The following is a 15,338-nucleotide window of genomic DNA, read 5'->3' as shown; positions in this document are numbered from 1 at the left end:
CTCAGAACTGTGTGAATGATTTCTTTTTTCTTTATCATTTTGAATTACATTTTCCATCAAACTCGTTACTACTTGTCTGTTTAATGGTTTATGAACTTAACATTGGAACAAAAAGGATTGCCATCACACCTCCTTTTCTTTAAAAAAAAAAAAAAAAAAAAAAAAAAAACACAAATCTGGGTTACAGTGTGGCACTTACAATGATAGTAAAAGGGGCCAATCCATAAACCTTAAAATACTCATTGTTTCAAAAGTGTTGCCACTTGACGTAAACAGTATATGTTAACATGATTTCTGTGTGATAAATTAATTTACTTACCTTTTCTGTGGAAAGTTATATCCAATTTTACAACTTCATTGCCATGACGACGTAATTCCTTCAACCCTGTAATCGTGGTAAATGATGATTTAAACAACTTTAAAGCTCAAATAATAATACACAAGTTTTAACAGAAGAATTAATCTAAGTAGTTTTATAAAATTAAAAGCATCACGTTTTTGCCTTTTAAACCCTCCAAAAATTGTCCACATTCACTTCCATTGTAAGTGCCTCGCTGTAACCTCGATTTTTGCTTTTTTTAAAGAAAAGGAGGGACGAGTCAAAATAATATTTTTTTTTGTGATAATCAGTATTATGCCACAAATACTATTGGTTGAGCTTAACTTGTATTGTATAACACAGAATATTCCTTTAAGGAAAGAATGTTTTAGCATGTACTCATGTTTTTCCCCCTCACTAATTTCATTCCTCTTTTAGTTACTGGTGCCTCCTTTTTCGTGTTCAGTGGGGCTCTGAAGGCTTCATCGGGCTACTTGGCTAAGACCAGTATTGTTGAAGGTACTACATAAGGCATTTATAACCTCTTTCTGTTCATGTAGGACATCTGATCCCTCTGGAACAATGTCTAAACTGGACATAACTTCCCATTTAACTTTTTTTGACAAAAGTCACCATGAGGCTGAATTGTACATTCAGTACCATGTAATGCTAACTAAAGATTCAGTCTCATCAGCCATTGACCCACAGAGCTCTTTTAGCACATACTATGTGATGTGGTAGTAATGTTGAATTGTTGTGTCTCAGATGGTGTGATGGTGCAGATTACAGCTGAAACTATGGAGGCCTTAAGGCAAGCCCTAAGAGAGATGAAAGATTTCAGTATTGCCTGTGGGAAAGCTGATCAGGAAGAGAACCAGGAGCAGGTCCAAATCCAATGGGTTGAGGATGACCACAACATTAACAAGGGGTGAGCAGACAAGTAAAGCTGGAACTAGGGCTTTCAATCAATAACATTTTTAATCTACTTAATTACATGACATGCTGAATGCTGATTAATTAATTAAATTAATTGCAAATATAAAATATTTGCAGTGTTGGTGTTAAATAACAAACAAACAAACAACATCTTCACCAACTAATGAGACAGGCTGGTTTATTGGAGTGTGGTATTGAGATCTTAATCAAATGCACATCAGTTCAGAATTTAGCAGTAATTGCAGGCTCTGAAATGTGTTTACCTGCAAACTGCCAAAGTAAAAAAAAAAAAAAAAAACAAGTGTTAGAGCTCCAAAACTAGACTGATGTAACCAGTCAGGCACATTTAATAGTGCTCCTGTTCAGGATATTTGATGGCATGGCAAAATTTTTCAATCTTTACAGAATAAAAAGTTGCTGCCATGCTTTTTTGACCACAGTGCAGGTGTTATAAAACCAGGTAAATATATTCTTCATGACACCCAGGAACTTAAAGGGATAATTCACCCAAAAATGAAAATTCTCTTATCGTTTACTCACCCTCATGCCATCTCAGATGTGTATGACTTTCTTCCTTCTGCAGAACACAAAGATTTTTAAAAGAATATCTCCGCTCTGTTGGTCCTCACAATGCAAGTGAATGGGTACCAAAATTTTGAAGATCCAAAAAGCACAAAGGCATTGCAAAAGTTATCCATAACACTCCAGTCATTAAATCTATGTATTCAGAAGCGCTATGATAAGTGTGGGTGAGAAACAGATCAATATTTAAGTCCTTTTTTACTATAAATTCTCCACGCTGCCTAGTAGGTAGCAATATGCACTAAGAATGCAAATCGCCAAAAAACAAAAGAAGAATGTGAAAGTGAAAATGGAGATTGACTGTAAAAAACGGACTTAAATATTGATCTGTTTCCCACACACACCTATCATCTTGCTTCTGAAGACATCGATTAAACCACTGGAGTCGTATGAATTACTTTCATGCTGCCTTTATGTACTCTTGGAGCTTCCAAATTTTGGGCACCATTCGGAATCGCATGCATTGTGTGGACCTACAGGGATGAAATATTATTTTACAAATCTTTGCTTGTGTTCAGCACAAGAAAAAAGTCATACACATCTTGGATGGTGTGGGGATGTGTAAATGATGAGAGAATTTTGAATGAGAGAACAATGCTTTTAAGACTACTGACTGCTCTCCATTTCAGTATCATTCCATTCAATGCTATATGTATGATCCACGATCATAGGCATAGTCTAACTGATGTTCATGTTGTCCTGGCATCATACTGGCAGAATTCCAACCTCTTTTCTGTTTACAGACTTTTCACCATCTGTGATCATGATTATGCCTGGTGACAAAATCATAGGTGAATAAAGAGAAGAGCAGTAGGGCTAACACAGTCTTGGATTAGCTCCAGTGTTTACAGTCAGTGTAGATGATATGTTGGTACTGAGCTCCTACCCTTTTGTGGACATACCATCAAATAGATCAAAATCTGTTTTCAAAGGAGCTTTATGACAGGCTTTGAGGGTACTATGGTGAATGCTGAACTGTTTTGGTTAAATGAACTGAACTGTTATCAACTAATGGCATTTTCACCTATGTACTTTTGTTTTTAATGACAGAGTCATCAGCCCTATTGATGGGAAATCCATGGAGTCAGTCACCAGCATTAAGATCTTCCATGGCTCAGAGTATAAGGCCAATGGGAAAGTCATCCGCTGGACAGAGGTTCTTAATACTGATTTGTTATTCATTTTAGTTTGTGTAGTCTATAAAAGTATGTGTGATCTATTTTGTTTTCTTGAAAATGATTAATTAACTTAATAATACTTGTTTGCTTAGGTGTTCTTCCTGCGGAGTGAGGACCAGACCAGTGGCCTGAGCGATCCTGCAGACCACAGCCGACTCGCTGAGAACGTGGCAAGGGCTTTCTGCATGGCCCTGTGCCCTCACCTAAAACTTCTCAAAGAGGATGGCATGGCAAAACTGGGCCTGCGGGTCACGTTGGACTCTGACCAGGTGAGAATGACTGGCTTTAAAATTAAAAACAAGATTACCCGTAGTAGTCCAGATTGACCTCTGATATATTCCGAAATGTATTACAGGTGGGCTACTTAGCTGGAAGTAACGGCCAGCCACTGCTCCCCCAGTACCTGAGTGATCTTGACAGTGCCCTCATCCCAGTGATCCATAGCAGGGCTTGCCAGCTGAGTGAGGGGCCTGTGGTTATGGAGCTCACCTTCTACATCCTGGAGATCATCTCCTGAAAGGAGGGTATCCGTCCAGCTCTCCTTTCTCCTTTCTTCCTTTGCCTATCTCTCTCCCTCTCTCTCTCATTTGCACTTCAAAAAGCCTGAAAGCTGTGCAGGAAAAAGTCCTCCATGCCATCTATGCACCATCTCCACTGGGACCCTCAGCCCAGCCCCTCTGAATGTGGTGATCTTTCGTTTCTCCCCACCTCCACTGTGGAAACCATAGGCCCTGTTGATTGACAAGAAAGGGCGGTAACCCTGAATCAGATCTCTTCAGAATCCATTGTAGCAACATTAAGCTCCTGAAAAAAAAGAGGGGGCTGTAACCTCACGGCCCTTATGGAGACTCTCCTTGGATATTGAGAATTAAAGACTGAGAGAAACTCTAGCAGGATGATTTGCTCTAAGAAATGGTTTCTGGTGGACAGTGCCTGGGACTCGATACGAAACAAGGAATGGATTCCTTTGAGCTTCAGTCTCGTCTCTAAGCTTTATGAATCACCAGATGCTTTATTTCATGAAACTGGACCTCAATTTGTTTTATTTGTCTTTTTTTTTTTTTTTAGCTAGAGTGTAAAATTGCTCCAAAGCTAAAATGATATAGCTTCCTCAGCGATGGACTGCTCGGCAGACAGAGGCAAGATGGAATAGTGTTTAGAATGATGACGATTCAGTTACTGTTACAAATGTCTAGAATGGACCTCTGGTACAAAAAGACTTCTCGACTGGTTATTGAATCAATAAGATCCAACTATAATTTCATGCAGCCTTCAGGATTTTAACTACAACTTCAAGTGTTGACACCACTGAAGGTCCCGATCCAATAAAAATCCTCTAAAGGAGCTTTTTGTAGTGGATTGGTTATGATCTATAGCTCATCTAATGATGGAAGCCACTTCATTTAGTATTCTGTCCCTGTCTCATTTCTTTTCCAACCCTTTTTAGTGACCTATGTTTATATAATGTTCTCCTAATGTTTTAAACATGTTTTCATTTGAAAGGATTATGCAAATACAAGGAATAGGCCTAAAAAAAAGCAATGCAGTGCACTGTATAGTAAGCCATTATTAGGAAATTGAAGGAGGGAATAAAGAACACTGAAGAGTTGGGCTGAAACGATTAGTCAACGTTATCGACAACGTAGACAATAAAAAATTGTCGCCAACATCTCATTTAACATAACATGAGATCATATGAGACACTTATGATGCGCGAGAGCAGCACTGCAGTTCGCGCCTGACTGAGGAAGAATTACACAGCTCACAGTCCAGATGCACTCTAAAATTTCACAGCTTCAGGTGATGTAGATTGCGAAGTATGAGGGAATTATAATGCAAAAATACAAAAGTAAATACAGAAGCACTCTCGTTGTGGAATAAGTGGAGCTGGAGCTGCCGCTCTGCTGAAGCAAAACTTGCGTGTCGAGCGACTTTAAAGGAAACACCCCGGCGTTACATCTTAAATGCAGTTATATTTAATGTGTTACAGCTTTATTAAAGTTCAAATAATACGGAAGCAGATCATGTAAATAACTACAAACTCCGAAACTGGCATTTCTCTGTGCGTCAGTGCCTCTTCTATGAGTTGCGCGAATGTCCCGATCTAAGGGGGAGATATTGAAACTGCAGCCGGCTGATGCACACTCTGTCACGGGGATGCTCTTCCCTCGAGTGCGCACACTTTATGTAGCTAGATTATAACATGATGGCTCGCGACTTATTGTATCATAACACATCACTGTATGTTTATTATCATGAAGAAAATTGGCAATACACAGCTTTATTAATAAAAGAGAGTTTGTTTGATTTTTGTGAGTTAAAGATGGATTGAAGTGAACAGAAAGGTGAGAGAGGGTAGTCTTTGCCCCATTATACACTGCAACAAAATACGTTTTTGATTTGTTTTTGTTTTGACTTGTTTTCCAATATAAATATCTAAAACTCCTTTAAAACAAAGTACAATTCCTTTAGCAGCTATACTGCAGAAGAAAACATTGTTATCTGAGAATGTTGAATATAATATTAAAAATGCACATATTTTAAAATATCTAAAAATCCTTTCAAAAAAAAAAAGATTAATTCACCTGAGAAGCAGCATATAATATATTTAGACTTGCTTTTAGAGAATAGATCTTGAATATAAGTATATTTTGTCTTTACTGCACACAGAAGTATAACCAAGTGAAAAAATATACTTATATACAAAATACACTTATATTTAAGATACATTATTTTAAAGTAAGTGTAAATATCTTATATGTTGCTTCAAGTAAATGTATCAATTTTAAATGGAAAACAAGACAAAAACACTTGATAACAATAGGATTTTTTTTGCAGTGAATTTCTTTACTGAATTAAACTTAATAAAAATTATTTTTTCCCTTTAATTCAGTGAATGTCGTTTAGAGGTATTTTTAAAAGATGATTTTGTCCTCTTTATTGTTTGCAAGCACGTTTAATACAAACTTTTAAGTCGGGCACAAGCTGAATAATCGGTTAAGAGCTAATGAATAATCGTTAGATTAATCCATTATCAAAATAATTGTTAGTTGCAGCCCTACCGAAGAGTGGAAACTGAGATTTAAGGGTTCTTGAAAGATGGATGCTATTTTAGTTGATAATAAGAGGAAAGTTTGGATTTTGGCACGAGGTCTCCAAGTCATTAATTAAATTGACAACTCGGGGTCATTAACTCAATGGGTTTCTCACAGTGTTTAAAGATATATTATGTCTTGAAACAGCGCTTCTGTAGTGCTGCTATGAATATTGTTAATATGCTTTAGTTGAGTAAATATCAGCGGTTTTCCCCAAAATGTTTGTTTCTTTTACAGATATAATGTGTTATAAAAATGTAACTTTCTTCATGAGCAGTGCTTATTGTTTTAATGAACTTGATTTTTCATTCAGAAAATTGATTGCCTTCTGTGGTTATCTGGTATAATACTGACACTCTTCCAAAATAGATAACTATCAATATACGATAAGGAGCTCAATGTACAGTATGTGGGGCATCGTCGATAACATTTTCAGAGAAAGGGGCATTTGATTTCAAATTTCAGAAACTGATATGCCCATCATCAGACATCATATTCCAAGGTCAGTTGGATTTATGGAGTGCATTTGCATACTCACCAATTTTTTGAATAACCAAAAATCAGCTTAAAAAAACAAAAACAAAAGAAAACCGTGCTTACATGGGATTAGCTTTTGACGTGAAAACGTAAACAGGAATGCGCACAAAACTTGCATACATTGGATAAGCTGGTGACAACACCAAGTGGGTATAGCTGCAGTACGGAGATCGCCAAATGGGGTAGAATCTCCCAAATAGGGTGTGGTTTCTCCAGAAGGGGGTGGGGTTACTCTAAAAGGGGGTGACGCCTCCACAGACAGTTATGGTTAGGTATGGTGCTCCCTATATCTTTGCTGGTGATTTGGAGCTCCTGCCCCTTTTTGGAGCTCTGTCTACAGCTATACCCTTTACGACAACGCTGGTAATGGTGTTTACATGCAGAACGAAATCGGGCTAAAGTCTACTGTATATGTGGCGATTAGTTTATGCTTAAACTGTTTATGACCTTATACCCTGACAAAGGAAAACTGTTTAGGCCATTTACACGACCTTGCACATTGTCGGCTTAGTACGCATAATCGGTGTAAGATTGTGCATGTATACGCACTCATTGTCAATCATGCTAAACTGAAATAAAGGCACTGTGACGCCGCAGAATGGCTTTGTTAACCATAGCTTTTTAGTTAACAAGTCAATAATTAAAATGACCTAAACTGAAGTAGAACCTTGACAATGACAATCAAATTGTAGTTAATCTTTTAATCAGATAACAGAGCACCAGACAGAGAGTTAAGGTGGCATGGTATCATATTCTCCTATTTTGCATAATGACTTTAAAATGGCAGTGTCATTCTGTGAGCTCAGTGAGATGCATTCAGAGCATCTGATGAATGAGGACAGCAGCTGATATAAATATCCACAGCAAGTGAACCTCACAGACCTACTGTAGCAGGTCAATAGTTGAGACATAAATCATGTGTTTAGCTGAAGAATGCTGACAGCTTTGGAAAAAGATTGTTCATTAAAAATAAATGGCATTACATGAAAGCTGCATTATCTTCCCGCAGCCCAAAACACCCCTTTGTTACTCTGCATTCAACTTTGGCATTCTTTCCAGGTGTGCATTTTTGTATATCCAAAATTATAACCTGTTATTGTTTTGTTTGCCATAGCCTTTATTTTTGACAGTCCTCCTGAACCAGTAACAGGACAGCATGCATGCTGAAACCAACAAGAACTTACAGTAGTTTTCCAGAAACCTTTGCATTTTGGAGCAACATTTCAGAGGTGTGGATCTGCTTGGAAGAACATATTTGTACAAACTATTCAGACATTACGGATTGGATTGACCTGTGATTATACACTAAAAAAATTGACATGGGCAAAATGGAAGTGAATTTGCAATGTATGAAAAGCCAAAAATAAAAAGTATACAACATTTCTTGTACACTACAAATGTCAATAAAAGCAGTCTTTATCAAACCTGTTGAGTATACAAAAATATGCTATCTTTGCACAATATGATGCTGAAAATAATTTCTTGCAACATTGAGAAACTGCAATGTAGGTTAGAATAAAAGGAAACATTTCCTTTAATGAGAAGTCGAAGAAAAATTTCAGGAACTACAGTTCTTCATTTCTCACGTTTAATAAAAAAAACAGCTGAAAGTTCACAAACTTTGTGAAATGGAAAGAGAATACAATAGTTTATGGTATGAGTAACTTGACCAGACAACTAAGAGTCAGTTTTCAGAATAAGCCCAGATATTGATGAAAGAAACAAAAATATAATGAATGTGCCAGAGCTGTTTAAAAACCAAATAATTCACATGAGATGGGAAGATCTAAGTGAAATGAATGGACAGAGCTATACAGAATAAGAACTAGACTTGCTGACCTAGATTGCACATTATCTAGGCCTAAAAATGAAAAGCCGGTCAATTCTTACAAATTTTAAATCCAACATATCCCAAAACGGAGTCTTTCAAGAGTGTAAATGAGGTAATTTTGGACTTGTGAAGTAAATATTAAACAACAGATTTCTAAGGTCATTGCTATGGCAAATGAAGCCATAAGGTGGCAATCGTGTGTCTTAAATCTTAGGTAAACACTAGACCGCAATGTAAACACAATGTAAAGCGCCTTGAGAAATTTGCAATCCCTACAGGACAAGACCATGAAGTGCAACAGCGGTTATAACCCAAACAATTTTAACTCTCATAAATAATGAAAGGGACTTTTATTTATTTATACAAATGAATGCATAAGACTACCTTTGCTAAGTATTAACCAAACTGGCTCTTTAGACCTCAGAAGATACACAAGTGATTGTCAACAAAGTGCTGAAAAAGCTTATTCAAGCTTACAAGCTCAATACTATTTGGAACCTTTAATGAATAATTCACATCTTCTTCAATTAGCAAAAGCTATTCTATGGCATTTATATGGAATAATATATAACGACAGTACTCTGGCACGACCTATGCACAATCAACCCATGTTAAACCGTGCAGAGAATTTAAATAGGTTGTAAACAAGTTTTGAAATGTCTGACAAAATGTTTGGGATGCAAATGCAAACCTTTTTGCATAGCTAATCGCATTTACCTCATTTTCATAGCAATCACACATTGGTGTTAATGGTATGGCAGCCACAGGTTCCTAGTACGAGGGAGAACAGATTAAGTCATTCATCTTACTGCAGCAACAGTGATTACTTTGGCGTAAGTGCATCCCAGAGCAGAAAAAAAAGGTTAGCTCTCATTGGCTTCAACTCCAATGCGTTAACGTAACAGTTGGGGTGAGCGGTTATTATAAAATCAAGAGGCAATCCATCTCAAAAGGCAGATTTAAAAGGAATATTAATCTCACGCAAGTGTTCCTGCTCCCCTTATTAATATCTATTGTATTTTTAATCACCCTCAACTATTACATCCTCTTCTACCCTGATAAAAACAAGCCTGTAAGTGACGATGTGTCTCCGTAAATGGCTCAAAGCACAGAGAGTGTGTTGAGAAATTTCCTGGCGATATCCATCTAGTGGCAAGTGCTTGAGGCTTGCAGCACTGTGGAGATTTCACCCTCCATATCTTCATCCACTTTGAAGAAGCTGTTTAGACCTTGGAACCTGAAAGGAGTGACATTGAAAGTGTAATCAGTAAATATGATCTGTAAGCTATCTCTGTCTTTAAAAGAAAAGGAAAAATAGTCTTACTTTGAGAAGAAGTTCTGTACATCACAGTGCCAGTTACAGCAGCACCTAACATAAACATTAAATCAGAATTAAGAATCACTTGGGATTTCCCAATGTCATTTTTAAAGGTGCACACTGCATAGAAAAGTCTTTATGTTTTTGCTGTGACACCTGGCGGAGTAGATGCAGCATTACGAAGTCCTCAGTTACCAATATAATTGTAAAAATGCATTATTTGCAGTCAGCCATGATTAATAATTTATTCCATGAGTGAAAGCATCTAATTGGGGGGGATTGGGGATGGGACAATATTGTTATCTCACTATTCGGTTCAATACACGATATGAGGTTCACAATTCTAAATAATTTCGATTCGATATAATAACACAAATGACAAAGTATGACAGAAAATTGTGTTTATTTTTTGAAAAATGTTTGAGCAAAATGCACTATAAATTCTCATCAAAATAAAGTTCTTTAATATACCGTATTAGAGAGTTTCTCATATGCCTTTCTCTGTAAGAAAATATCACAAACAAACAAGCCATCAAAAATAGTGGACTACATTCAGGCTGATCAGGTGTAGAACAAGCAATAGAACTGAACAGAACCTGTCCTGGAAAAGTTTGTAAAAGAGCTTGTTTGTTTATGTTTTAATAATTTGTTTGTCATTGTTATTAATAAAACTATTTTTTTTTTTAATAAATATGATAAATATTCTATCATGAAATGTTATATATAATAATGATATGAGCTATCACTGTTTGAAATAAAGTGTACAATTTATAAGTAGTAACACTGAGTTTACATTCATTTGTATGTAAACAAGCGCTAAAATGGTACTGTCACTTTAAGAGTTAAATGAGCATCTCAAAGACCCATTTTCATCTGGTATTAAGATGAGTTTTTGGTGATCCGATCACATGTGGTCAGCGCTAAATACAGGTCTAAACAGGGTCTAAAAACCACACACAAATGTGGTCAAAAACGCATGTAACTACATCGCATTTGAGGTGTAAACACAAATCCATCCTGAATGTGTCCTGGACAGCAGTGATGTGCCACCCCTCACCTGTCAATCAACCACTGCACTAAAACATCTGAAGCTCCTTTAATACATGTAATCCACTAAAATAATGGAAATTCTGCTCGAAATGTGGAGTTTGTGCTTAGATTCAATTTTAACTGCATCTGGGAGAAACAGCACGCCAGTTTTGTTCACGCTTTCTGTCTTTTTGCTGTTTATTGTCATGCAGTAAACACACTGACATAGTGATTGACGTATGTCAACATGAAATCAGAGACCCTTCCCTCAAAATCCGAACACAAGTGGTCACAGGAGATGCATTTAGCGACCAGGTATAAACAGCGATGTGTCTCACCTGACCACGTGATCGGATCACATGAGACGCATCTTAAGCTGTTCCAGTTTATTAACAAGAGAGAAGTCTATCGCATTTGTGCTATTTGTGATTAAAATGAATATTTCTTTTTACTTTTTTATATGACAATAAAGAACAGAAAGGATATTAAAAGACATTCAATGAAAGTGGAGTGTGTGGATCTCATCTTTGATGGACACATTATAATGGTTTGTTTTAATCTCAAGATCTTTTCACCAAAACAAGGGGATTTTCCAGGCATTCCAGTGCTTATATTTCTAAAAGCTAAATTAAGTCATTTAAAGGTGCTAAAAGCGATTTTAACGTTCTGAAGCTTTCACGTGACTGAGCCCTTGAATTAGCCACGCCCCCTCATTTCAAAACTTGGCCCTCCAAAGATTATTTTAAGACCAAATCCCAGCAAAAAAGCAGCATTGTTTGTTCCTGTGTACAGTGGCACAATAGCGCTCTCAACTGACAAACATTATGAATCATAGCCTCAATGATCCGCTTCAAATGAGAACGAGCAAAACGATTGACAGGTGAAAAGTGTCAATGTACGTGGTTCACGGACACATTTTTGTTTGCTGTTTACAAAGTCTACAGGTGTCACAGAGACCGGTGAGATATCTCAGGACACTTATTTCATTAATATCTTTAAGGGAGTGGGAACATTTTTTTTGCATACTTTTCCATAAAAACAATCGCTTACAACACCTTTAAGCACTTCAAGCACCATGTGCGAACCTGTAAACAGTGCAGAAAAAAAGTGCAGTAGGGGTAAAATCAAGCGATAGAGAGATTATGAAGTTTGACGGGTCATTTATGATCATATGGACAGAAAACTATGGAAGACCAAGTGCAAAATTATATGACTCTGATATAGACAGATTAATTTTCATTAGTGCAGCACAGATATATTTAACAATTTCTATTTGCTAATCCATGCCCTTCTGTGGCTATATTTCAAGTCTGTAGAATCGCATTTAATGTTGTCAACCACAAGATGTCACTGTGGCCTCCAAACTTCACTCTGGACTACTCCGACTGCTATGTCCCAAAGTGAAAACACACCCCCTCATTTCATACAGACAAAGAAATGTATAAATAAATAAATGTGGAAATAATGTGTAACAAAATAAATGAGCCAATATATACACATTTAAAAACAGAAAAATGTGGAAATAAATAAATGTGGAAATAGATGAATACATAATAAAGGGTATAAAAGTATAAATATTAATTTATGTCACATTTGAAAATGAATTTATTTCTGTGTACATTTTTTTTTTTTTTTTTTACATTTATTTGCACATATATTTATTTATTTCTATTTTGGCAGATTTGGTCCTCCATAGAATACGTTACAAATTTCGAAATATCGAGTTTAGACTCTATATGGTTTGTCATTTTTTTATTATAGAAATTTGATATATTGTCTCATTCCTTATCGAGATAACGTGAGAAATATTCTGCTGGTCATATGATTTCAATATGGCAGCTCTCATGAATATGCGGCTTGTGCACCCAGCACCATATTGTAGAATAAAAGCTTTTTCTCCAAATTTGATATGAATAGAGTTTTCATTTTATGTGGGTGTACATTTTTCAAACATATTTTAAAAATATATATATTATTCTACTATGACTATTTCTTTCTGTTTAAAAGCTAAGCAATTAACAAAAAACATAAATAAATACTGAGTGCACCTTTAATAGCAAGAAAACAGGATTTAACACACACACTATTTATTTAGCAGATTTTTCATCATTAGCCATGTTGGGGAAGATACTTTGAAACTGTAGCTTCCCAAGCTACTTGTTACTTAAAATTAAAACTACATTCAAGCTAAAAAGAAGTTAGCAAAACAAGTTAATAACAAACAGTAGCTAACTACACTGAGGCTTTTTAAAAAAAAAAAAAAAAAAAAAAAATCAGATTTAATTCAGTCATGTTTCGAAGCTCAATTACACTTCCTCGCAGTCTGATTTAAGTGAGCACATTTGATTACTCCCTTGGCTCCTTTGCTGTGTTCACAATATGATACAATGAGACAAATGTGACTCGTTACTGGAAAAGCTGCACAATTGTGAAAATAGTGGAGCTACTGTCTTAACTGAATATGTACTGAACTGTACTGAAAAATGTAGTTACAATAAGTTAGTTAGTAGCATCGCTACTTTTCATCAGTCACTCCCCAACACTGATCATTAGAGCCCTAACAATAGTACACAACCACATACACTGAATACTATCTATTGTGTATATTGAAACTATTATTTATAGTATATTGACTATACTGTAGTATCTGTAGACATGGTATGTTTTTACCACGTAGGAGGGAAATGATAGTAAACCTACATTGACTTTGAAAAGCACTGACCTGTGGCTCTTCCAGCACCAGCCATCGTTCTGTGATTGTTTGGATATCCTGCCCACTCAGAGGCTCTCTGAGACGCACCCTCACCTCCAGACGACCACCTGTGGCTTTTCGCCCATCCATAACCTACATACACAAATAAAGGCAATACCATAAACATGAATTCCCTTTGCAAATGGAAACAGCAGTGTCTCACTGATGGATGTGAATGTACCATTTTAGCTCAAGTTCACTGGTTCAACACAGATGTTTGCTTTTTGCAATTGATGTTTGCATTCTCATATCCAATTCCTACACATATACTATTTGAAACGCTTTTCTGGATGAACGCCCCTTTAAACACACTGAAAAATTAGAACTGTGGATTAAAAAGCCTATAGCTCACCTCAACTATTTCCCTCAATTCACTTTCAGCTTCCAGTTTTTCCAGTTTAAGGTTGGCTGTTCCTACTGGCTTGTCACTCCTCAGGAAGCCACTGTCATAAAACAAAGACATCAGTGTGACCCTCAGAGCCACCTACACATACTGACCCAGCATGCACCACAGCCAGGCACAGAAATCAAATCAGGGCAGCATTGGTCACATCATGTTTACTAGGGTTCCCACTCTTATTGACCAATACATTTTCATGAGTTTTTTTCAGTGATTACTGAATATGACATTTTCTAAATAAATTTGTTTCCACCAATTCCCTGAAAAGAACCAACTCAAAAGAATGATTTGCTCACAAATCAGACATTACTATGGCTCGAGAGCAAGTTTTACCTCAAAGCTCTACACACAAGCAATATCAAGTTGATTAAATATTTTAGAGCAGAGCAAAACTACAAAAATGTGTAGATGTAGACAGATATATTGGTTTTACTAATTCATCTGTGCCAATAGTTACTTTTTGGAACTATCAGTTATCGAAAAAAAAAACCCCATCTAATTCTAATAACAGATTTTAAAACTATCAGCCTATTCCACCTTAGATATCGGTATCAGCAAATTCCACTCTCGGTCAACCTCTGGAAATTTCCATGACTTTTTTAAAGATTTTATTCATTTTCATGACTTTTCCAGGCCTGTAAAACACTATTTAAAACAAAACAAAAAAACATTCCTTATTTACTGACGTGTTGGTTTTCAAATACACACACACACAAAAAAGAAAACCAACGTACCATTTTGATAGATAATAAGAGGAGTAATAACACATAGGCCTCTTGGACTCCTCATAACATTATTTGATTATGTGGAGATATAAGAATAAAGACAGTGGTCACAGATTATTACAGGAATGCTCACCCTTTGTGCAGCACTTCCAGCTTTAAGCCTTTAGACTGTACCACTCTCCTGAAGCCACGGTGGTTACGGTTGATGTTCAGCTTGAAGTTCTGGTTATACTCTACCAAGACACAAAATAATAATTCAGCACAGCAGTAATGAAAATTCAGCAGAGAACATTAACATGATGTATATTCAACAAACAGCTACTGTAAAAAAAAAATTGCATTGCAAAATCGTAACACATCACCAATCAAGTATTTAATGGTACAGAAATGAATAACTAAACATTTTTACCTGGGTTGTTGGTATTTTTGATTACTGATGTTTTATGTTTCTGAGGTTGATCCTACGATGAATACAGACAGTGTTAAGATCAAATGAGTGATAAGGTAAATTTAAGCACAGATTACGGAGCTGTTACTCACTGAACTGGGATATGGGAATTCAAACTTGACATAGGCATCCAGGTCATTTGATGCAACACCTTTCAAAAGAAGCAGAGGAGGAGAGGTTATGAGGTC

General features: G+C 36.3%; 2 protein-coding genes across 8 annotated transcripts in view; one reads left to right on the top strand and one right to left on the bottom strand.

The window, feature by feature from the left end:
- The window catches only part of zfyve9a (zinc finger, FYVE domain containing 9a), a 38,279-nt gene extending 30,208 nt beyond the window's left edge, over positions 1-8,071 (top strand). For all 3 annotated transcript variants that reach the window (XM_051698774.1, XM_051698773.1, XM_051698772.1), the window contains 5 exons: positions 758-838; positions 1,085-1,247; positions 2,888-2,993; positions 3,108-3,284; positions 3,371-8,071. In XM_051698774.1, the coding sequence (XP_051554734.1) occupies positions 758-838; positions 1,085-1,247; positions 2,888-2,993; positions 3,108-3,284; positions 3,371-3,532 (689 nt within the window). In that variant the 3' untranslated portion in view covers positions 3,533-8,071. The remainder of the gene's footprint in view (positions 1-757; positions 839-1,084; positions 1,248-2,887; positions 2,994-3,107; positions 3,285-3,370) is intronic.
- Positions 5,314-15,338, bottom strand: part of LOC127441399 (coiled-coil and C2 domain-containing protein 1B-like) — a 26,705-nt gene continuing 16,680 nt past the window's right edge. For all 5 annotated transcript variants that reach the window (XM_051698778.1, XM_051698779.1, XM_051698782.1 and 2 more), the window contains 7 exons: positions 15,243-15,301; positions 15,112-15,163; positions 14,836-14,935; positions 13,930-14,020; positions 13,548-13,670; positions 9,803-9,847; positions 5,314-9,715 (listed from right to left, as the gene is read on the bottom strand). In XM_051698778.1, the coding sequence (XP_051554738.1) occupies positions 9,836-9,847; positions 13,548-13,670; positions 13,930-14,020; positions 14,836-14,935; positions 15,112-15,163; positions 15,243-15,301 (437 nt within the window). In that variant the 3' untranslated portion in view covers positions 5,314-9,715; positions 9,803-9,835. The remainder of the gene's footprint in view (positions 9,716-9,802; positions 9,848-13,547; positions 13,671-13,929; positions 14,021-14,835; positions 14,936-15,111; positions 15,164-15,242; positions 15,302-15,338) is intronic.

Source organism: Myxocyprinus asiaticus, chromosome 5 (genome assembly GCF_019703515.2).
Source record: "Myxocyprinus asiaticus isolate MX2 ecotype Aquarium Trade chromosome 5, UBuf_Myxa_2, whole genome shotgun sequence".
NCBI classification, from domain to species: Eukaryota; Metazoa; Chordata; class Actinopteri; order Cypriniformes; family Catostomidae; genus Myxocyprinus; species Myxocyprinus asiaticus.
The sequence above is the reverse complement of the archived record's forward strand: the minus strand, read 5'-3'. Positions and strand labels throughout refer to the sequence as shown.